A 22,538-nucleotide genomic window follows, 5' to 3' on the forward strand; every position below is an offset into this window, starting at 1 on the left:
GCTCATTACTGCCAAATAAAAAAAACCCACCTTTAATTAAATTATTTTAACAACAAAAATTTAAGAATTCTGAATTTTTTTTTTTAGACTTTTAAATTTTACTTTTGGTGCTGAAAGTGAAATAACGTTCAAAGCTAAAATTAGAAATTCTGAATTTAAATTTTAAGCCAAAATTAAATGTAAAGAATTCAGAATTTATTTTTAGACTTTTAAATTTTACTTTTGGTGCTGAAAGTGAAATAACGTTCAAAGCTAAAATTTTAAATTCTGAATTTAAATTTTAAGCCAAAATTAAATTTAAAGAAATTCAGAATTTATTTTTAGACTTTTAAATTTTACTTTTGGTGCTGAGAGTGAAATAACGTTCAAAGCTAACATTTTAAATTCTAAATTTAAATTTTTAGCCAAAATTAAATTTAAAGAATTCAGATTTTTTTTTTAGACTTTTAAATTTTACTTTTGGTGCTGAGAGTGAAATAACGTTCAAAGCTAACATTTTAAATTCTAAATTTAAATTTTAAGCCAAAATTAAATTTAAAGAATTCAGAATTTTTTTTTTTGACTTTTAAATTTTACTTTTGGTGCTGAAAGTGAAATAACGTTCAAAGCTAAAATTTGAAATTCTGAATTTAAATTTTAAGCCAAAATTAGGTTTTAGCAAAAAAAAAAACACGAAAGAAAATTTTAACTTATGATAACACAACAATTTCAAGAATTTTTTAAATCACAAATTCACTATTTTGAGATGAAAAAGATGAAAATGCCCGAGCAAGAAAGTTAAAGTCAGTGAAAGGTTAACAAAAAAAAGAGTTTTAAATCACAAATGTTGCGATAAGAGTCAAAATTCAAATAAATAAAAATTCTGAACAAAAAAATACTAAAAAAAACACAACAAAATTTGTTCCAAAAAATTAAAACTAATGATTATCAAAATAATATGGATTAACTCAAAGTTTTTTTCATCAATTTAAATATTTTTTTCTGGCAGAAATAAGCTTCTATATTTAAGTAAAAAACAAAAAAACCTAAACTAGGACCTTTATTTACATTTTCAACATCTAAATCTCTTATTTACACTTTTTTTTGTTCCTCCATTTTCTTTTCATGTCCGTTTGAAATTTTTTGACTAGAACAAAACCAAAAAAAACAATCATGTCGCTGCTGCTGTGACTCACCGCGAGCTGCTGGTGGCGCTATCGATCATCCCGAGCGGCCGAGATAAAAGTGTAAATCGAGGAAGGCGGCGGCGGAAACTAACGTAAAACTTCTCGTCGTGAAAACAGCCCTTTTCTTCTTTTTTTTTTTAAAGTTCCTACTGCGAAAAAAGGTCCGACTAAAATAAAGCTACCGTTTGTTACGTTTGAGCGTCACAATGAAAAAACAAAAACAAAAAAACATCGTAGATTCTTACGACAGATCCGTATTTTACGCGTAAAAATAAGCCATTTTCTTTTTCCTACACAGTTCCACAAAGTTCTCCTCGCGTCGAGGACCGCTCAAGTCCCGTCTCACCTCGAGTCCGCGCGGACAGCTCGTCTCTCGGCAGCTGGGGGGCGCTGTTGCGCCACGCTGACCTTCTGTCCACTTCCTCCTCCAACCGACTTAGACAGACTGGGCTTTGTTTACGCTTTTACCTCTCACGTGCAAAGCAGCTCCTATGCTAAGTTCCATTGTTTTGTTTTTGTTGTGAAGGGGCGAGTCGGGGCCACTTCCTGTAAAGAGTCTTTTTTTTGTTTGTTTTCAGTCCCCGTGGGGCAACTTCCAGTTTTATGTCCTACAGCTTTGCTCGCTGGAAAAACGCCTGCGGAGACAACGAAGACACCGGAGACAAAGTCAGAGACAGAGATCGTAGACGGATTCGCGGGGTCGTCATCGTGTCGTCGATAAATACGTACCTTTATATAATTCTTCAGGACTTTGACATCGGGCTGTTGAAGCACTTGACAAAGTTCCTGTTCAAGAGAAAACGTGAAAACATCGGGAAAATAAATAAACACTTTATTTATGTAGGTTTCCACAACTTTTCCACGCTGACGACACAACTTTACGTTTCGTCTTTATCAAAAATGACTAAACAAAACTTAACGCTGCGTCCTCGTCTACGCTGACAGTAAAAACATTAACGCCTTCATCCTCTTATGCTGACGACACAAAACTTTACGTTTCATCCTCTTTTACCCTGAAGACAACTTAACGTTTCACTGACAACAAAAAACTTTACATTTCACTGACGACACAAAACTTAATGTTTCATCCTCTTTTACGCCGTCGCCAACTTTACATTTCACCGACGACAAAAAACTTGACGTTTCATTCTCTTTTACACTGACAACACAACTTTACGTTTCTATCTCTTTTACGCTGACGACAACTTTACGTTTCACTGAAGACAAAAAACTTTACGTTTCATTCTCTTTTACACTGACGACAACTTTACATTTCACTGACAACACAACTTTACGTTTCTATCTCTTTTACGCTGACAACAACTTTACGATTCACTGAAGACACAAAACTTTACGTTTCATCCTCTTTTACGTCGCAGACAACTTTACGTTTCACTGAAGACACAAAACTTTACATTTCATTCTCTTTTACACCGACGACAACTTTACGTTTCACTGACAACAAATAAACTTTACGTTTCATCCTCAGTTACGCCGCAGACAACTTTACATTTCACTAAAAACACAAAACTTTACGTTACATCCACGTTTACACTGATGACACAAAACTTTACGTTTCATCCTCTTTTACCCTGAAGACAACTTAACGCTTCACTGAAGACACAAAACTTTACGTTTCATCCTCTTTTACGTCGCAGACAACTTTACGTTTCACTGACAACACACAACTTTGCGTTTCATCCTCTTTTACACCGTAGACAACTTTACGTTTCACTGAAGACACAAAACTTTACATTTCATTCTCTTTTACACCGACGACAACTTTACGTTTCACTGACAACAAATAAACTTTACGTTTCATCCTCAGTTACGCCGCAGACAACTTTACATTTCACTAAAAACACAAAACTTTACGTTACATCCACGTTTACACTGATGACACAAAACTTTACGTTTCATCCTCTTTTACGCTGACAACTTTACGTTTCACTGACAACAAATAAACTTTACGTTTCATCCTCTTTTACGCCGCAGACAACTTTACGTTTCACAGACAACACAAAACGAGAGAATAATTAATTCAAAGTCGGCATCTCAGATGATGTATTATTACGGCTAAAACGTAACAGTTTCGATCTTAATTCCTGGTAATGAGCTCACCTGTGAGATCTCTGGTGACACCTGGAGCGAGGGCAGATATTCCTGCTGTAAGAACTGGATAAACTCCGGCCCCTGACAAATAAAATGACACGACAAACTACAGTGAGAAGAAGTGAAGAATTTAAAAACGCGAATAAGGACATAACCTGAATGTGTTCGTACTCGTTTGAGATGAATCGTCTTCAGGGTGATGGCGCACTCTGACAGAGTCTGAAAAACAACGAGTGTTTGTGAGGAAAAGTGAAGAAGAAAAGCACTTTTTTTAGGTTAAACTACGGATCGGGACTCTCACCAGGACTGTCTGAGCGTCAGAGAGGTCAAAGGTCGGCTTCAGGGGCGCCAGGAAACACGCGGGGACGATGTTTTTGTAGATGAAGTCGGGGAAGCCGACCATACCATCTTTACCTCCTGCAGAGGCCATGACATCATCATCATCATCATTACAACACAATCACAATCATCACATTAAAGCGGATTTATTTTTCCAGGTGTTCGTTCTCACCCCACAGCTCCACCAGTTTGGCGAGGATGATGAAGCAGGTTTTCTGAGCGATGGGGTCGGGGAAGTCAACGGCTCCCTGGATGATGGTGAAGACGACGCGCTCGATGTTTTCGGCTCCTGGAGACGAGCGTCAAACGTGGGATTAAATAACGGGGAAATACAACGTAAAAAATTAGTGCTTGGCACGCTAGCGCATGACGCGTTTCCCTGACGACTGAGCGGAAAAAAGACACGCGTGACATCATGTTAACGGAGTCCAGGCACCGTGTACCAGTTAGCTCCGTAAGCTGCGTTAGCTCCTTTAGCGTCGTTTGCGCCCCTAAAGTCAAACTGGAGCGGTCTGTTTATTAGCGCTACAAATAACCAGCGTACCTGTGCACTGCAAATGTGTGCCTCTGTTTTTAAAGTTTAGCGTGTTTTGTTTCATAAACACTCCACTCCAGTTCGACTGTAGGCGCCGTAAAGGAGCTAACGCAGCTAACAAAGCTAACGGAGCCAACTGGTAAACGGTGCCATGCACGCAAACAGACTAATTTTAACGATCAGGAGTCACGTAAACATGACGTCACTCGTCTTTTTCCGGTCAGTCGCCACGGAAACGCGACATGCTTTAACCATGACGCCGTTAACGCGCCTAGCACTACTAAAATGTACCTTTATATTGTTCATTTTCACTGACGACACAAAACTCTACGTTTCATCCTTTTTTACGCCGACGACAACTTTACGTTTCACTGACAACACAAAAAACATTTTTCTCCACTCCAGTTCGACTGTAGGCACGCTAATGGCGCTAAAGGAGCTAACGAAGCTAACTGGTAGACGGTACCGCAGCATGTAAACATTACAGACTCATTTTAACGATCGAGAGTCACTAAAACATGACGTCACACGTGTTTTTATCCGGTCAGTCGCCACGGAAACACGTCATTTTTAGTTGTGCTGGGCGCGTTAACGGCGGTTAACGGCATCAACCGCCGTTGACGCGCCCAGCACGACAAAAATGTACGTTTTTATTGTTTATTTTCACTGACGACACAAAAAAACATCTTTTCGTTTCAACACTCCACTCCAATTCGACTGTAGGTGCGCCAATGGCGCCAAAGGAGCTAACGAAGCTAACGCGGCATGTAAACATTACAGTCTCATTTTAACAATCGGGAGTCACGTAAAACGTGACGTCACACGCGGCGCGTCTTTTTCCCGGTCAGTCGTCAAGGAAACTCGCCATCCGCTAACACGCGCTAACGTTGACGCCATTAACGCGCCCAGCACTATTAAAAAATACACCGTTTTGTTGTTCGATCTTCACACTCACCCTGATTGGCCATGACCTCGTTCATGCCGCTGCCCGTGACCGTCTGGACGAAGCAAAAGTAGCTCCTCCGCAGCATCTGCTTCTCCAGCGCCGCCGTCTGGTCGTTCTCCTCCGCCGGGCGCGCCAGCGACTCGAAGATGGCGAGGACCAGCGGCATGAAGACCTGCTGCAGGAAGGGCGACACCTGCCGCTGTCATGGCGACGAGAGAGAGGGAGAGAGAGCGAACACCCGGTTAAAGTTCGGGATCTTTTGTTAGCCGTTAGCTGTACGCGTCGTTTTCCTTCGCCGTACCTTGAACTTGGCGGTGATCTGGCTGATGAGCGGGATGAACTCCTGCAGGTCTTTGGCCTCGCAGTCCTTCAGCATGTGCTCCGAGGCGGCCGGGATGAACGGCAGCACCTCCTCCTCCAGGCATATGATCATGCGGTGCAGGAAGGAGCGCACCGAGCTCCGCAGCGCCCCCCGCTGGACGGGGCAGCTGAGCGCGGGCAGGAAGGTCTGCAGGCAGTCCCTGTAGACCTCGGTGCAGCCGCACTGCTTCACCGTCTGCTTGTTGCTGAACGCTTTGCTCGTCCGACTGCGGAAAACACGGACGCGAGGTCAGACTCAAAAACGTAAACGATTCGCAGTCAAACGTGCGTCGCGGCGCGCGAGCGCCCTCACCTGGCAAACCCGACGGCGTGGCTCAGGCAGTCGGCGAGCGCCGCCTGCCTCCCCTCGTCCGTCTCCTGCAGCAGTTTGGCGAGCAGCAGGCGGAACGCGTCCATCAGCGGCGACAGCAGGCTCCTCATCATCGCCTGCTTCCTCTCGGCCGGACTCTCGCCGCTCACGATCAGGACGCCGGCCGTCTCGAACATGAAGAGCTGGTCGTCGCTGGTGAGCAGCACGGGGAAGCCGTTTTCCTGACAGAAGGGAAAAACAAAAGTCTGTGAGAGAAGGGGAAAACCCAGAGGCATTCTGGGTAGAATAACGGGCACGCGATGAGACTGACCGGAGGAGCGAGTTCCAGCAGGTCCTGGATGCGCGTCAGGATGTCCTCGATGAAGGCGTTCATGTGTTTACTGTCAGCAGAGGGCGCCACAACGACACACATTACATTAAAGAACACATTGTTGGACAAATTCATTAAAATTATTCCTTAAGAGATTTGAAAATATTTTCAACAGATCCTTGTTCAGGGCAATGCTGACTATTATGATGGTAAATTTCAAGTCATTCCGAGATACATTTTTTTTTTTTTTGAAAAAACTCAGCTCACTGTCAAAGTCCATCAGGGCAAATGGATCATTTCCTGAATTTCAAAAATGCATTTAAATTATTCCTTAAGAGGTTTGCAAATATTTTCGATGTATCCTTGTTCAGGGCGATGCCGACTATTATGATGGTGAATTTCAAGTCATTCTGAGATACTTTTTGTTTTTGAGACTAAAGTCAGCTCACTGTCAAACTGCATCAGGGCAAATGGATAATTTCATACATTTCAAAAATTCATAAAAATTATTCCTTAAGAGATATACAAATATTTTCAACGGATCCTTGTTCAGGGCGATGCCGACTATTATGATGGTAAATTTCAAGTCATTCCAAGATACTTTTTGTTTTTGAGAAGAAAGTCCGCTCACTGTCATTTCATACATTTCAAAAATTCATAAAAATTATTCCTTAAGAGGTTTGCAAATATTTTCAACAGATCCTTGTTCAGGGCGATGCCGACTATTAGGATGGTAAATTTCATGTCATTACGAGAAACTTTTTTTTTTTTTTTTTACTGATGAGCCGCTGCCTGGTGCAGCATGATAAATCAGTGAAAATTAAAATTCCTCCAAAAAATGTGAAAATCAAGTATGCACACCATCAGGTCATGCTTAACCCATATCCAAAGTCTCACGGTCAGTGAGATATGCCTGTCACAGACAGACGCACAGATGCAACTTGCTTTATATATATAGATATCTTGAGAAAGAATTAAACCCAACCACGTTAAATATGCTGCAGAAACAAATTCTTTACATTTATACAAATCATTTTTAGTTGAAAACTCACTGCAGCGTTTTGATGAACCTGGAGAAGAGGTAGGCCACTCTGCTGCGGACCTTCGGGCTGTTGTGTCTCAGTCCTCTCTGGTCCAGGAACGCCATCTAACGCCACACCAGTGAGACCAGCGTGAATTTCATGTACAACAACAACAAACCACCACCACCACCCCGTCTAAAAAGTGTAGATTTTATTTATTTTGCTCACCAGGACGTTGGGAATGTGCTGAGGCTCCACCACGAAGAACTTCTCGTATCGAACCACGGTTTCGAAGAACTCCAGCGACACCGAGCTGTGCCGGTAGCTGATGACGCCGCAGGAGACGAGCTGAGGAGGCAAACGAGCGTGACCAATGAGAAGAGAGAGAATGAGGGGGGGGGGGGGGGAATAACCGGGAATCACGATCATCGGGGTTAGGAATGAACGGCGCGACTGACCGTCCTCATCATGTCCTGCAGAGCGCTCGTCTTGGCCGCGTCGCCGCTGAAGTGAGCGCCGTGCGACGCCGGCAGAGCCTCGCCGAGCATGTAGAGCAGCCTTATGGCCACCTCCACCTCCATGAACGCAGACGACTGCCAGCTCCTGGAAAACAACGCGGTTTGGATTAAACACCGCTGGTCACATTTATTTTGAAAACCGTGGCTCGAGTCTTATATAAAAGATGTAAAGATAAATTGTCGCTGAGACTTTTAGGACAAATTCTGCATGAATTTGCAAGAATCTTGTTTTTGAAAACTTTAAAACCGCAAGTTCATGTTTAAGTGTGGACAGAAAGTAAAGGGTATTTTATTTTGAAAACTGCACGGTCATGCTTTAGTGTGAACAAACACAAACTCATTTTTTTAAACACAAAGGACATTTTAGTGTGGACAAACAGAGACTTAATGTGGACCAAGTCTTTTATTTTGAAAACGGTAAGGTTATGTTTTAGTGTGGACAAACGGGGACTTAATGTGGACCAAGTCTTTTATTTTGAAAACTGCAAGGTCTTGTTTTAATTTGGACAGAAAGTAAAAGAGTATTTTATTTTGAAAACTGCACGGTCATGTTTTAGTGGGAACAAACACAAACTAAGAAAATGAGACTCTTATTTTTTAAACACCGAGGATCATTTAGTGTGGAAAATAGAAACTGAGACTCAGTGTGGACCGAGTCTTTTATTTTGAAAACTGCAAGGTTATGTTTTAGTGTGGACAAACACAAACTATGAAAAATAGACTAATTTTTTTTTAACACAAAGGACATTTTAATTTGGACAAACATAAATTGTACATAAAATGTAAGGTTATGTTCAAGTGTGAAAAAACATCTTTTATTTTGAAAGCTCCAATGCTAAGTTAAGCTTAAGTTTTAGCGTGGACGTATTTTTGGTTATTAAACAACCAAATGTTTCCCGTTTACACCTGAAAAGTGTGTGTTTTTTAAGTTTGTTAGAAATAACTTTTATAGTCATTAAAGTTTTGCTCTGCTTTTGCTTGTTTTTACACACGTTAGCATTAGCATTAGCGTCATCAATCTTACTGCATGGTGCCGTTGAAGATGCGACGCACGGCCTCCAGCAGCAGCTCGGGCGAAACCTGCGCCAAACGATCCAGAAGCATCTTCAGCTGCTTCCTGTACTCCACGAACATCGCCTCGTCTTCGCCCTGAGACGACGACAACGACAACAACGGCAACAGGAAGTGAGGGCGCGTGAGGATCACGGGTTAGCGATCAGAAACCGGGTCGTGACGCTCACCTCGTTTTCAAAGTTGTACTCGTCGTCGTACGTCAGCTTCTTCATGACGGCGAGCATGATGGCCTGCAGCGAGAGAGCGGACGTGTTATTTATCTTGTTTTAACCGTTAAAAAAAAACAGTTTTAAAGTCAAATTCTCACCTCAATGTTTGTCTTCTGCTGATCCGTGAGCTGAGGGAGCTACGAGAACAAGATCAAACGTGATGTTTAAGTAAAAGTAACACGATTTGTCGATTTGTTTTGTTCTCCGCTTTAGTCGCTCACCTGTTTGAGGACGTGCAGGTACTCGTAGCAGAAGGAGACGATGTTGGCCGAGATGTCGTCGTCCTCGTGCACCAGCAGCTTCAGCAGCAGCGGCACTTTGGCCTCCAGCGCCTGCAGCGTGTCCGCCGCGTCCTTCACGTGGCCCGTCTTGACCAGCTTGGTCCAGCTCAGCACCAGACTCTGGCCCATGCCGTTCACCAGGCGCGAGAACTTGGCCAGGAAGTCCACGTCGTCCTCCTGAAAGAGCGCGAGGAGGAGGAGGAGTTTAAATTTGATGTATTATACCCTTATTTCTACACGTTAACCTCGTTCCCTGGTGTCCTAATAAATAAATGTCTGCTGACATGCTTTGGTCAAAATACCTTAAGGATGAAGAACCACAGCAGTTCAATCACCCTGAACGAAACAGCCCTGTTCAGAACGCTCACTTTATAGGTAAGCCATATACGACGATATGAAATATGCAGACTATAGGCGGCACATTGCCGTCATGTAAACATATTTTGCGAAAAAAATCACATTTTGAAGAAAAAAAATTGTGGACAAAAAATCTAATTTTGGCAGAAACACTTACATTTTGAGAATTTTTTTTTTTAATTTTGAGATTTTTTTTTTTATATTTTGAGATAAAAAATTTGAACTTTTGATGGAAAAATAATCAAGCAATCAACATTTTGAGATTTTTATTTACAAATTTTTTTTCTTAAAATTTAATAACACCTTTTTTTAACATTTTGAGAAAAAAATTTAATTTTGAGAAAAAAAAATTTGAGGGGAAAAAATAGAATTTTGAAAAAAAAAAAAATTTGAAAAAAAAATGAAATTTTGAAATAAAATGAAATTTTGAAATAAAATGAAATTTTGAAAAAAAAAATGAAATTTTGAAAAAAAAATGAAATTTTGAAAAAAAATGAAATTTTGAAAATCAAATTGAAATTTTGAAAAAGAAAATGGAAATGTTTTTAAAAAATTGAAATTAAAAAAAAAAGAGTATTGACATTTTGAAAAAAGAATATTGACAACTTTTGAGAAATGTCCTTAATTTTTAAGAAAAAACTTTTTTTTCAATGAATATAACATTAAATAATCAGAAATACACTCTATACATTATTAATGTGGTAAACGACTATGACCACAATCGCACAAATAACACAACACGACACACAAAAAGCCAGCCTGGTCGTACCTGCTCTACGTTGAAGAATCCCGCCGACTGCAGAACTTGACTCAGAGACTCCACCAGCTTGGTTTTATCCACAGGGTCCATTCCTTTGTTGACGATTTCAAACAGGCAGTCGCAGGCCTCCTCTCTGAGCGCCTCCAACGACATCTGACTCAGCAGCAGGTTCACGAACCTGAGAGAAGAAGAAGAAGAAGAAGAAGACGTGAAGCTATCGACAAGAGGAGGTCGGTGGCCGTCGTCGCGCTCGTTCATTCGCTCGGACGTACCGGTCGTTGGCGATGAGGTTGAGGTCGATCCAGGACACGAAGGCTCCGACCACCTCCAGACACTGGCAGGTGAGCTCGGGGTGAGTCAGCTGGTACGTCTGCAGGATCTGGAACCAGGACTCCACCAGGCTGGGGATGCACTGCTCCCTCATGCCGTCTTTGATCAGAGTGTTCCTCCGGGTCTCCTGGGGACGAACACGCCACATCACCTTAGGGATTGTTCCAATTTACAGACGGTCACGTTCAGATTAAACAGCTTCAGATTATCATGAGAATCTCTGGAGGAACATCTTTAAAGCAGCAGACGGACGTAAGGTCACTTTCTTCCTCAACAAAAAAAGAGGATTTCCTCCAGATTTGTGTGATTCTTTACTTAAGAAGAGACTCAGTTTCTTACACAATCATTACAAAGTTGTGATTCTGATGTTGAAGTATTTCCTCATTTATGAAGCTCAAATATAAGAACTATTACAACTTTATTCTATTTGTGACTCTTCCTCGTAATATTACAACCTTTTCTCATAATAAAAGACTTAATTCTCGTAATAATACAACCATTTTTCATAATATTACAATTTTCTCGTAATATAACACTCAATTCTCGCAATATTATGAACTTTTCTCATAATATAAGACTCATATTACAACCTTTTCTCATAACATAAGATGTAATTCTCGTAATATGACAATTTTCTCATAATATATGACCTAATTCTCTTAATGTCGCGACCGTTTCTCGTAATATTACAATTTTCTCCAAATATTTCTATATTTTTCTTGTAATATTACAACTTCTAATAATAACATTGTTTACTCTTTGTCATTCCGATTTTTGTGAACAACATTAAACCGGACTAGCTTGAGTTAAGATGAGCACGGGGCACGTTAGTGGCAGCTAACGGCGTCAACGTTAACACGCGTTAGCGCATTGGCGCGTTTCCATGACGACTGACAGGAAAAAGACGCGATCGACGTCGTGTTTACGTGCCGCAGCATCGGCGTCCGGGGGAACCGTTTACCAGTTAGCTCCACTAGCTAGCGTCGCTGTTAGCGCGCCAACAGTGGAAAAGAGCAGAGCTACAAATGTGTGCCTCTGTTTTTAAAGTTCAGCGTTACTTTAGAGACTAATTTTTAACAAATGGGAGTCACGTAAACATGCTGTCGTCATGGAAACACGCCGTGTGTTAATGTTGACGCCGTTAACCGCCATTAGCGTGCCCAACACTAAATGAAGAAGTTTATTCTCTTGCTGAAGAAGCTTCTTGGATGAAATATCTTCAAACATCTCCACAGACGTTAAAAAGTGGCTCTAAGGCCAAGACTCTACCGGATCGTGCTCTAGTCTTTTCACATGTTCTACGTCTTCAGAGCGTGACCGTCGCTCACCTCAGGCGAGTGCAGGATGTCTCTGTCGACCACCTCGCCGTCGATGGCCATCAGCGTCCTCAGGTAGATGTCCACGCCGTTCGGGTTGAGGCCGACCAGCGACAGGACGTCGAAGAAGAACTTGGGCCACAGCGTCAGGTACTCCATGACGAAGGTGAGCGCGAACACCTGCGCCGCCTTGTTCCTGATGAAGGGCTTCTCCGGCTGAGCGTTCATCAGCTGTCGCCAAGGAAACAAGAACGGAGATCGGGGTTCGTACACTTTTTTAGCAATAGGCTTGATACTTCTGTGTCAATTTAAATTTTAATCGCACATTACATCATTTTATTTATGTTTTTTTTACGCATCCAAAATATTATCCATGCAATATTTCCATGACTTCTCCAAAACTTTACAAGAAATTTAGTTTTTCATTAACTTTTCAAGGACCTAGAAAATGTATTTTCAATTTACAAAACTTTTCCAAAAAGTTTTTAGGAAAAAAAATTGAAATTTTTAGGAAAAATGTTGAAATTTTAGGGGGAAAATTTGAAAATTTTAGGGAAAAAATGAAATTTTGAGGGGGAAAAATTGAAACTTTGATTAAAAAAAAATTTAATTTGAGGGAAAAAAATTAAAAATTTGAGGGGAAAAAATTAAAAAAATTGAGAAAAAATATTTGAAATCTTGAGGAAAAAAACATTTATTTAGAAAAAAAAACTAATTTTGAGAAATGTCCTTATTTGTAAAGTAAAAAACACTTTTTTTTCAATGAAAATCCATGTGAGGACTGGACCTGAACCCATTTGATCATAGAGTCCTTGAACGCATCGTTACCTGACACTGGAGCCACTTCATCAGCGTCTCTCTGATCAGCTGCTGCTGGGCGCCGCTCAGGCCGCCGTGTCTGCAACACAAGCACAGAGTCGCGTGATCAGACGCGTCGTCGCCGTATACGGAAAAACAACATAAAGAAACACAAAACGGACGCTAACCTGAACTTGATCTGATGTTCCAGCACCTGGAAGCAGAAGAACTTCACGTGGTCGTCACTGAAACGACAAAAACAAACAAACGCGGGTTAAACACGAAACCGTCAAACGAGTGGAAATGCCGTTGCGGTTGGAATAAACTCACTTGTAAATCCCTTTGGCGAGCGCCTCGGCACAAACCTCCCAGGCATCGTGAGACTCCTTCAGCTGCTCAAAGTACACCATCGCCTGCAGACACACGGACATGACCAATCAAAACTTCTGGGCGTGTTTTCGCAGAGCTCTCGCGGCTGCGACTGTGACTCCCACGGGCGTCTTTGTCTTACCCTCTGCCTGTAGCGGGCGTCGGCGTTGGGGTTGAGCCCCAGCAGAGCCTGCTCGTCCATGACTGCGGCGACAGACTGGCAGGCCATTCGTGGGTTAGCTCTGAAACTCCGGGGCGAGTTCAGTCGTCTCTGCTGCCGTCAGGCAGGTTCCTCTCATCTGAATCACCACAGGAAACACAAATAAAACACGTTTAGTAAAAGGTGCCGTGTTAGCAGGTTGGCGTTGGCATGGGCGTGGTATTTAGCAGCAGGTTTGACGGTTCCATTAAATGTCACAAAATGTTAAAAAACGTTGATCGGTGTTTGTCAAACCAGGAAATTACAATGTTCTAGACCGTCTTGTTTTTGTCCACAAAGCAAAATGATTCAGTTTTAATGATTTCTTTGTTATGTGGAGCAAAGAAACAAAGAAAATGTTCACATTTAAGAAGCTAAAACAATCAGAAATCTTGTTTGAAAGCTTCAAACCAATTATCAAAATAGTTGATTAACCCCTTCTTCACGGTTGCCCCAAAACATCTCTTTACTAAAACCTCTGTAATTTCACTCTGCTTCATTTCAACAGCATCAGACTTTGCACAGCTCATGTCCACATGTTGTTACATGACCTCCATGTGTTTTTAAGCTCCTACTGCATATTTTAAAGGTGCTATTTGCTTTTAAATGCAATATTTATTTAGGCGAGAGAAAAAAAAAATCCTGCAGTTATGCTGTGTTCCATGTACATTTACTCTGACACAATGGCATCTACAGTGAAACTTACACCTCTGGTGGAATCTGACATGTGTTATCTGTAGTTTGATACCAAGATAATGCACAGAGAGCTTGTAACTGCAGAGATTTACTCTATTTATTTTGGGCATGTCATTTTTCGAGCAGGGACTCCAAAAAAAGTGTCAGGGAAGAAGTGGTTAATTTAGTAATCGATTAATCGTTTCAGATCCAGACTCTAGTCTTTTATGTGACGATGGTCTTTAATCTTCTGAGCGGTTCATATTTTACGTTCCTTATCATTACAGAAGAACAATGAATAAAGAGTCTGAATATCTTTAAACATCATCTAAATGTCTTTATATTCCTCAGTGTTTCAATGTATGGAATCATCTCTGAAGATCTCTGCACAAACCTGGACTTTTATAAACATCTCAACACAATTCTGGACATCTTCAGACATCCTCTGACATCTCTGAGGAGCTCGAAATGTCTCCAAACATCTCTACATTCCTCAGAACCCATGCAGTACCCACGTTACGTTGTTTTGACGCATTGGAAGCACATTAAGAGACGTACAGACGCTCCTTTCGTCGACTGTGAGGTCACGTTTTACATCAAAGAAATGAAATAAAACAAACTATACTATTATGTCTTGACCTTTACTGCTGCAGGAAAAGTAAAAGTCAATAGAAAGACGTCTTTTGGTTACTCCTCGTCTTAACGTCTTCCATTGTCTCTGTTGATTAAATCATAAAGAGAACACTTGGTGGCAGCATCACAGCTGCATCGACATGATGCAACGCACGGTCAACACTTTAAAACCTGCATGAGTCATTAATGAAGCTAATCACACAGTCTCTAAACATCTCTTATCGTCTCTAAAACATCTTTGAACGCGTCTCGAGTGCCATAAATATCTCAAAATGGATGCAATCATTACTTCTGGTCTCTTAATCTCCCCTAAATGTGTCTATATATTCCACTAATAAACATCTTTAAATGATTTTAATCTTTACTACATGTCTCTATTGAGTTTCTGAACGTCTCGAAACATCTCTGACTGTTTCTAATCGTAATTACAGGACTCTGAATGTTGCTCAAAGTCTCACAAGTGTCTCTAAATTCCTGTGAACATATGCAAATCCACTCCATCTCCCCTTAATCTCTCTGTAGTTATTATAACTACATGCTACGTCTCTAAGTTGCATTACTGGTCTTTGATAGTCTCTGAATGTGTCTCTAAATCCCTCTGAACACCTGTTAAACCTCTCTAAATGTCTAATAAATTCATTATTACCAAACTATTCGTTTAAGGGTACATCTGTGATTTAATGCCACTATGAAATGATGAATAAAAATGGAAATTAAACGTCGATTGATTGATATATTGATTGACAGGTGTCCAGATCTCGTGTTAGCAGCCTGGAAAACTCCCCAGTCAGCGTTAGTTTTGTGTCCAACATGATGCAACACGCTGTCAACACCTGAAGCTAACACCTGAAGCTAACACCCTGACCGGACACCACGCACCGATGAAAACCGGACACACGGGAAAAAACAAACAAACACGTCCGTGACTAACGGTACCGGTTCCCGTGGCCACTCCTGTAAAAAAAAAAAAAGTTGACACCGCACTTGCTACATGCTAGCCATGCTAACGACTCCCCACCAATACAAACTGCGGCTAGCCAAATCGTGTTAGCCGGGCTAGTTAGCTCGAGGGCTCGCCTGCCTGCCTTCCTTCCCTCCTCAAACACCCGATAAAAGTAGAGTCATCACCGGGTGCGGTTGAGTGACAGTCCCCGCTGACAGTGACACCAAAGCCGGGTCGTCTTTATTGTGCGTTTGCGTCTTTCTTTGCGTCTTTCTCGCGGCTCGGTAACGATGTGAGCCTCAACCTCCGCTCAGAAAAATCACCACTAGCAACGTTTTTAAAATTAAAATTAAAATTAAAATAATAATACAAACTGGGCATAATTATCACTAAACATTTGGAAATTAAGTTTTAAAAAGACTCACTTTAGTGAAAACTTAACTCCGCCGGTGTTTGTGTGTCTTTCTGCCGTTAACTCATCACAGCGAAGCCTCTAGTAAATCGGTTGCACGTCGGTTCCACTCACGCGACACAAGCGGCTGTGCGGCGTGTCCGCCCGGCCACATCCGGGCCACTGACACCGGAAGTGATTACTTCAACCAACGTTGACGTTTTTAAAAAATATATATATTGAAATGTACGCACGTGATTAAAACGTAATTCTCCTTTATATATATTTACAAATCCCTTTTTCTTTTGTGTTTATGAATACAACTTTTTATTTTTACTTTCCTGTAGACGTCTCGCGAGAGAACGCCAGCCAATCACAGACAGGCTGAGGGGCGGGACTTCCGTCGCCCCGGTTGACGTTGGCCCCGCCCTCCGCGCTCTTGACATGCGCAGTTTCCGCCCTACGTCTTTCTCTTTTACTGTGGCGGTGAGCAAGACACCATGAAGGCGTCCGGCACAGTACGTAAAAACTTTAATTTAACGCTATATCCGCGCGCTTTACTCGACCGGAGTGAGCCGATGTCGTGAGATAAGGTTATAATCTTCGCATGTGTGCGTTTATATGTGAAAAACGGCCGCGTCGAAGCGACATTTTAAAGCGTTTTTCTCTCCGGTGCTTGTGCGGCTACAACATGGCCGCCGCGGTACCATGTGGCTCGAGACTGTGGCGTTGTCAGTGTCTGTTTATGAGCTTTTTATGAAGTTAAATACGTAGAAATGCATTTAAATGTCATTTTTTAGAACTTAAATAAAGAGATTTACGTCGGTAGTCGTGCTAAACGCAGCGCGAGTGCACGTATGTGTTTGTGTGGCTAGCATTAGCAGCCAACGTGTGGGTTTTCTCACTCAGATTAACACTAATTTTACGTTAAATTGAAATTTACGGTGGTTTAAACGCACTCTATGCCTCATTTTGGAGTTCGTTTTATGAACTAAACGTGTCTATTCATTCAGAGGGCACCAGAAATGTGTATACCAATAGGCTACGTTAAATACCTAGTTTGAATTTAACGTATTAATAATTAAATTGGACGTACGAGTAAATATGGTATAATTTAAAACTTAATCTGAAACCCCCCACCCGTTTTAAATAATGGAACATGCCATGTCATGTGTGTTGATGTCGTTTAATACTTGAGAAATATTTAAAGTACACTTATGTTCGACTATAAAGTTAAGAAAAGGACATTTATGTCTTTAAACGTAAAAAAATATGTTTTGGTGTGAAAAAAATGTCATATTAAAGTCCTGCAACTGTACAATACTTACTCAAATCAAATAAACACACTAAATTAATCTAAAAACCAAATTTGGAAGCAAATAACTTGCATTTCTAATGAAATAAGTTGTTAAACTTTTCAAAATAAAAGATCTTTCTGCTTTAAAACATCCTTTATTTGGAGTTTATAACAGTAAAATGGAAAACGTGGACCGGCATAGAACGGAATACACCTTAAATTACTGTTTTTCATCAGGTGTGTGTGTGTGTGTATTTGCAGCCAAACCCAAAGATCACGTCTTCTCTCAGTGATGTGATTTTGTCTGGTTTGCAGACATGAACCCGATCCTTGTCGCCTTTCTCTGACGCCTCAGTGTCTTTGAAAGTGAATTCAAGGACCGACAGACGCCACGTTGAGACATTGAACGCGTCGTCGTGTATGTTTAACGCGATTAAAAGTGTCCTAACGTGACTTTTTTTATCGTCCCGCCGCAGCTTCGGGAGTATAAAGTCATTGGGCGTCTGCTGCCCTCTGAGAAGAACCCCACCCCCCCTCTGTACCGCATGAGGATCTTCGCCCCGAACCACATCGTGGCCAAGTCCAGATTCTGGTACTTTGTCTCTCAGCTGAGGAAGATGAAGAAGGCGTCCGGAGAGACGGTCTACTGCGGCCTGGTACGTCTCGGCGCTTCTTTTAAAGTTTGTTTTTAAACAAAAGATGTGTGTTTTAAACGTCTGTTGTCCTTCCAGGTCCACGAGAAAACTCCACAGAAGGTGAAGAACTTCGGTATCTGGCTGCGTTACGACTCTCGCAGCGGAACCCACAACATGTACAGAGAGTACAGGGACCTGACCACATCTGGAGCCGTCACTCAGTGCTGTGAGTGTCTGCACGCTAACACAACACATGAAACACGACATAATCTTTATTTAAATGTTCTATAAACGCCGCCGTACGTAATCGAGGCCTCTGAGTGACACTTCAGCTCTTGCACGCTGTAGACAAACACTTTTAAGCACTTGTTTCTCCCCATATAGCATATTAGTTCTGTACCCAAACGCACAGGTGGTGTTTTGAGATCATTTTTCACCCTCTGACCCGTTTTGCTTATTCAAAGTCTTTGTTTCATTGATCAAAATAAAGTAATTTCCTTCGTTCATTCACACTTTAAGCCCACCAAAGTCTGTTGTCGGACGTGTTCTATGAGTCGAGGGCTTTTATTTTGAAGTTTCCTCACAGGGCTACAACCATTTTCATAATTCACTCACCTTAACAATTGTTTTCTCGATTAATTTAGTAGTAGTTTGGTCCATTAATGTCTAAAAATGTATGTCCAAAAACCCTTCTCAAACGTCTTGTTTTGTCCACAAACCAAAATGATTCAGTTTTAATCCAACTTTATTTATAAAGCACTTTAAAAACAAAGTGCTGTACATCAGCGATAAATAGAATAGACCTAAGAACAAACAAAATAATGTAGAAAAGATAAAAACAACACAAATAAACAGGTCGTACTATAAAAAACCAACGTCTCATACTTGTATACGTTATACGGAGTAAATAAACCATCAAATATTCCCATTTTAATAAGCTTAAAAATCAGAAAACCCATTTTCCATAAATATTTTAAACACTTTTTGGACATTTAATGTCGAGCTATGTTTTTATTCAACTGTATCAGTGAATAAGTCATTTAAACCTCTAATATTAACGGTATTTTACATCAGGCGTGTGTGAGTGTGTGTGTGTATTTGCAGCCAAACCCAAAGATCACGTCTTCTCTCAGTGATGTGATTTTGTCTGGTTTGCAGACATGAACCCGATCCTTGTCGCCTTTCTCTGACGCCTCAGTGTCTTTGAAAGTGAATTCAAGGACCGACAGACGCCACATTGAACGCGTCGTCACCCTTTAACGCGATTTACGTGACTTATTTCTCCTCCTGCTGCATCTTCGGGAGTAGAATCAGTCAGAATCTTTCTTTTATTGTCAAGTACATTTACTCAAACAAAGAATTTGACTTGAGGAGTTATTGTCATTATTATACCAAACTATATATGATATAAAGTTGATAGTTCTATAACGAACAGTTAAACATACAGGGGTTTAAATTCAGTTTTTACTGTGATGTTGTACACGTCCTGCTCATTTTTATCGTTTAACTCAAACTTGTTTAACAGTCGATGAATCTGGTATTTTATTTAACAGAATCAGTAAAAACTCGTCTGTATTTCTTTGTTCCTCAGACCGTGACATGGGAGCTCGCCATCGCGCTCGCGCCCACTCCATCCAGATCATGAAGGTCCAAGTCATCGCTGCTAACAAATGTCGCAGACCGGCCATCAAGCAGTTCCACGTGAGTCTCATAGGGTTGTTTTTGTTTACGTTTGTTTGTTGCCACGACGACAAATACGGCGAGTCTCTCTCTGGACTGTCACGCTCATGTCAGCTTCCGGTTTCATAACTCGCCAAAAACAAAAAGCCAGATTCCTCTTCCAGTTTTTCAGCGTCCATCTTTAAACCTGGCGGTTAAGAAACTGGCGACACGATTTAACCAAAAAAAAGTTTGTTTGTTTATGATTTATATTTGATGTTCCTCTGACGTCACTTCCTGTTTCCTGTCCCCCTCAGGATTCCAAGATCAAGTTCCCCCTGCCTCACCGGGTCCTGCGTCGCCAGCACAAACCACGCTTCACCACGAAGAGACCCAACACTTTCTACTAAAGCTGGTTTTACAGTCTGTTCGGGAAACAATAAAAGTTCTGTTCAAGATGAGACCATGTCCCACTGACTTATTATTTTACTGACTAAACCACTCACTCTCCCACACCAAACCCCATAGAGAAAATCACTGATTTTCGCTCACAGGGACACAGGAGCTGCTGGTCCGCTGCTGCCTCTTGTGGTCACTTTGTGTCACTACAGTACATCCAAATGAAATATTTTAAAAGCCGAATTTTTCGAAATGAGTCATTTGAAGTTGGTGATGGAGGCAGCAGTGGATCAACAACTCCTGTGAACTCCTGCGTCTCTGTGATGTTAAAATCACTGGTTTTCTCTATGGGGTTTGGTGTGGGAGAGTGAGTGGTTTTACATACTTCAGTTTCCTGTTGGAAAACTCACTCTAACAGTGAAATAAAGACTTAAACATACAGCTTCGTTTAAAAGGATGCATCTGTTCATTTAGAGATTTAAAATATTCCATATTTACATGTGTATATCGGATTTATCTGTTAATCTGATGTTACTGTTGTGTGTAAAAAGTGTTCGAAACATGATCAAAAGATAAAATGTGTACAAAAAACTCCAATACAGTATAAAATAAAAGCATAAAATATATATAAATTACTCCTTGGACATATTTTAGCTTTATATGTCTAATAAATAAACTTAGAAATCATCATAAGCTTAATTCAAAATGACATTTAAGAAAAATGGCCAATGAAATAAAAAGATGCTGTTGCACCATGTGTCCACACGGTGGCAGCGTTGACTAAGGCATGACTGACTGATGCAGGTGCCGTCCGTGAACACAACCACAGCGAGGGCGACACCTGGTGGCACCTGAACTGTGATTAAAATCACTTTGTAAACCACTCACTCCCCCACACCAAAGCCCATAGAGAAAATCAGTGATTTTACCGTCACAGAGACAGGAGTTGTTGATCCACTGCTGCCTCCATTAATAAGTTCAAATCTCTTATTTATGTAAATTCAGGATTTGAAATCCTTCATTCAGATTAACTTCAGTGACACAAAGTGACCACACGAGGCAGCACTAGACCAGCAGCTCCTTTGTGAGCGATTTGTACATAGATATTGTTTGGTTAGCCTTTTGTTAAGTGGATAAAACCTGTCTTTCCGCGAGACTTTCAAGTTCTGATGCAAATGGAACTGCTAACGTGTTAGCCACCACAACTATGCTAATAGCACTTCTGTCTTATTTTTTCTCAGTCGTACACATAATACTGTAAAAATTGTGTAATTGTCATGTTGCTACGCAGTTTGCATGTGCAAAAAAAATACCACATACAGCGCTATTATTGCTAGGTATCGCTAACAAGGTTAGCCCAGGGATACATTTGCGTCCGTGTCTTTCTAACTTTTCCAAGGTCAATGGAATGCGGTGTGACTTTCCGAGTTGAAAATTCCGACAACTGGAACGCAGGATAAGTGTGCGAAAAACTTAGCATTAGCACGCTACAACCCATAAACCCCGCCCGCCGACTCATGTCAGCTGTTTCGTTGTCAAAGCTCCGCCCCCAAAACACTGTTAGCAACGTTTTGTTTGAATTTGCGACATGTTTATCGGAATGTTTTTTTTGTAATTTTTGAAAAAGTATTTTTGTTACGATTTTAGCATGCGTTTTGTTGTTGTTGTTTTTAATAAATGTCCGAATTTTTTTATTTTTTATTTTTTTGTAACGTCATATCTTTGCGTCCAACTTTTTCTCTCAAAAGTCGCGAATTAGAGCGCCTATTTATGACGTAAACGGAATGCGGCATGACTTTTTCCGACTTGGAAACCCGACTTCCGACCACAACTGGAACGCGCCGGAAGCTGCACGAAATGCGTCTGGAATGAATGTGACGCGACGGCCGCTAACTCGGCGTTGGCGAACGACGCCGCGTGAATCCGGGTTTTATTAAACCCATCGTTTGTCGGACGTGCTGGGGGGAGGTGGAGGGTGCGGCCAGAGTCGAGTGGGGGCGGAGCCTGCGGGGCAACAGAGCGCGGTGGGTTGCGGCGGGAGCGAGTCAGACCTCACCCGGCGATGGAAAAACATTGAGTCACAAAGTCGTAAAAAAACGCGTGTAAAAACCATTACAGACACGAGAGTCGACGTCCAACGCAAACACGCCGAGAAACGATGATTCTGGCGGTTAATTAAAACGCTAATATACGGCCGGCGAGCGCCGCCTTTCACTTGCTTCCTCCTCGCTCTTTAAAGAGCACTTTCTGACAGGAAACCGCGTACAGAGTCGCACAAAGACGCTCAGTGTGAACGCCGCGCGGCTTTTTTTTTCTTTTTTATTACTGTGGGAATTAAGAGGACGCGAAGTTCGAAGTGTTCTCAGGTTAGAGGCCTCCCAGCCGAGCTCGCCTCGCTGCGAGACGCCCGTTAAAACGGAGCAGGGCTGAACTTCCTGTTTGAGAGGAGCGACGATGAAAAGCCTTTTAATGAGGTGCAGCTCTGCTAACGAGCGCGACGCGGACAAACCGCACAAACCAGACAGAAATAATCACGGCCCGGAGGGTTAGCAAATAAAGACATCATCGCTCTCT

At 41.5% G+C, this 22,538-nt stretch overlaps 2 protein-coding genes across 3 annotated transcripts; one reads left to right on the forward strand and one right to left on the reverse strand.

Annotated features, from left to right (window-relative positions):
* Positions 1–770: 770 nt before the first annotated feature.
* xpot (exportin, tRNA (nuclear export receptor for tRNAs)) lies at positions 771–16,112 on the reverse strand. Of its 2 annotated transcripts, none has more exons than XM_083902591.1 (25): positions 16,009–16,112; positions 13,276–13,432; positions 13,095–13,177; positions 12,953–13,009; positions 12,795–12,864; positions 11,979–12,197; positions 10,593–10,777; positions 10,330–10,498; positions 9,144–9,380; positions 9,021–9,059; positions 8,881–8,943; positions 8,664–8,788; positions 7,580–7,724; positions 7,350–7,469; positions 7,152–7,246; positions 6,100–6,169; positions 5,772–6,010; positions 5,400–5,685; positions 5,108–5,297; positions 3,790–3,906; positions 3,580–3,695; positions 3,450–3,497; positions 3,288–3,359; positions 1,896–1,952; positions 771–1,801 (listed from the first exon to the last, which is right to left on the reverse strand). In XM_083902591.1, the coding sequence occupies exons 2-25, from the start codon at positions 13,360–13,362 to the stop codon at positions 1,775–1,777; spliced, it is 2,916 nt and encodes a 971-aa protein (XP_083758717.1). In that variant the 5' UTR covers positions 13,363–13,432; positions 16,009–16,112; the 3' UTR covers positions 771–1,774. The 2 variants fall into 2 exon arrangements, with proteins under 2 accessions (XP_083758717.1, XP_083758716.1); XM_083902590.1 differs by having other exon boundaries at positions 10,593–10,801.
* Positions 16,113–16,451: 339 nt separating this feature from the next.
* On the forward strand, positions 16,452–20,028 carry rpl18a (ribosomal protein L18a). The gene is made up of 5 exons (XM_083902618.1): positions 16,452–16,492; positions 17,748–17,927; positions 18,003–18,132; positions 19,498–19,607; positions 19,883–20,028. Exons 1-5 carry the CDS (start codon positions 16,475–16,477, stop codon positions 19,973–19,975), a joined length of 531 nt encoding a protein of 176 aa, XP_083758744.1. The 5' UTR covers positions 16,452–16,474; the 3' UTR covers positions 19,976–20,028.
* The last annotated feature ends 2,510 nt before the right edge of the window (positions 20,029–22,538 follow it).

This window comes from Microchirus variegatus (assembly GCF_963457635.1).
Source record: "Microchirus variegatus genome assembly, chromosome: 16".
In the NCBI taxonomy this organism is placed as follows: domain Eukaryota; kingdom Metazoa; phylum Chordata; class Actinopteri; order Pleuronectiformes; family Soleidae; genus Microchirus; species Microchirus variegatus.

Excerpts from the sequence above, each read along its gene's own strand:
- xpot (XM_083902590.1), bottom strand. The coding sequence starts at position 13,362 with ATGGCCTGCCAGTCTGTCGCCGCAGTCATGGACGAGCAGGCTCTGCTG. Across the intron at positions 8,944-9,020 it reads AGCAGAAGACAAACATTGAG|GCCATCATGCTCGCCGTCAT; the intron begins GTGAGAATTTGA and ends CTCTCGCTGCAG. Across the intron at positions 7,247-7,349 it reads AGCACATTCCCAACGTCCTG|ATGGCGTTCCTGGACCAGAG; the intron begins GTGAGCAAAATA and ends GTGTGGCGTTAG.
- rpl18a (XM_083902618.1), top strand. Across the intron at positions 18,133-19,497 it reads TGGAGCCGTCACTCAGTGCT|ACCGTGACATGGGAGCTCGC; the intron begins GTGAGTGTCTGC and ends TTTGTTCCTCAG. Across the intron at positions 19,608-19,882 it reads CGGCCATCAAGCAGTTCCAC|GATTCCAAGATCAAGTTCCC; the intron begins GTGAGTCTCATA and ends TGTCCCCCTCAG.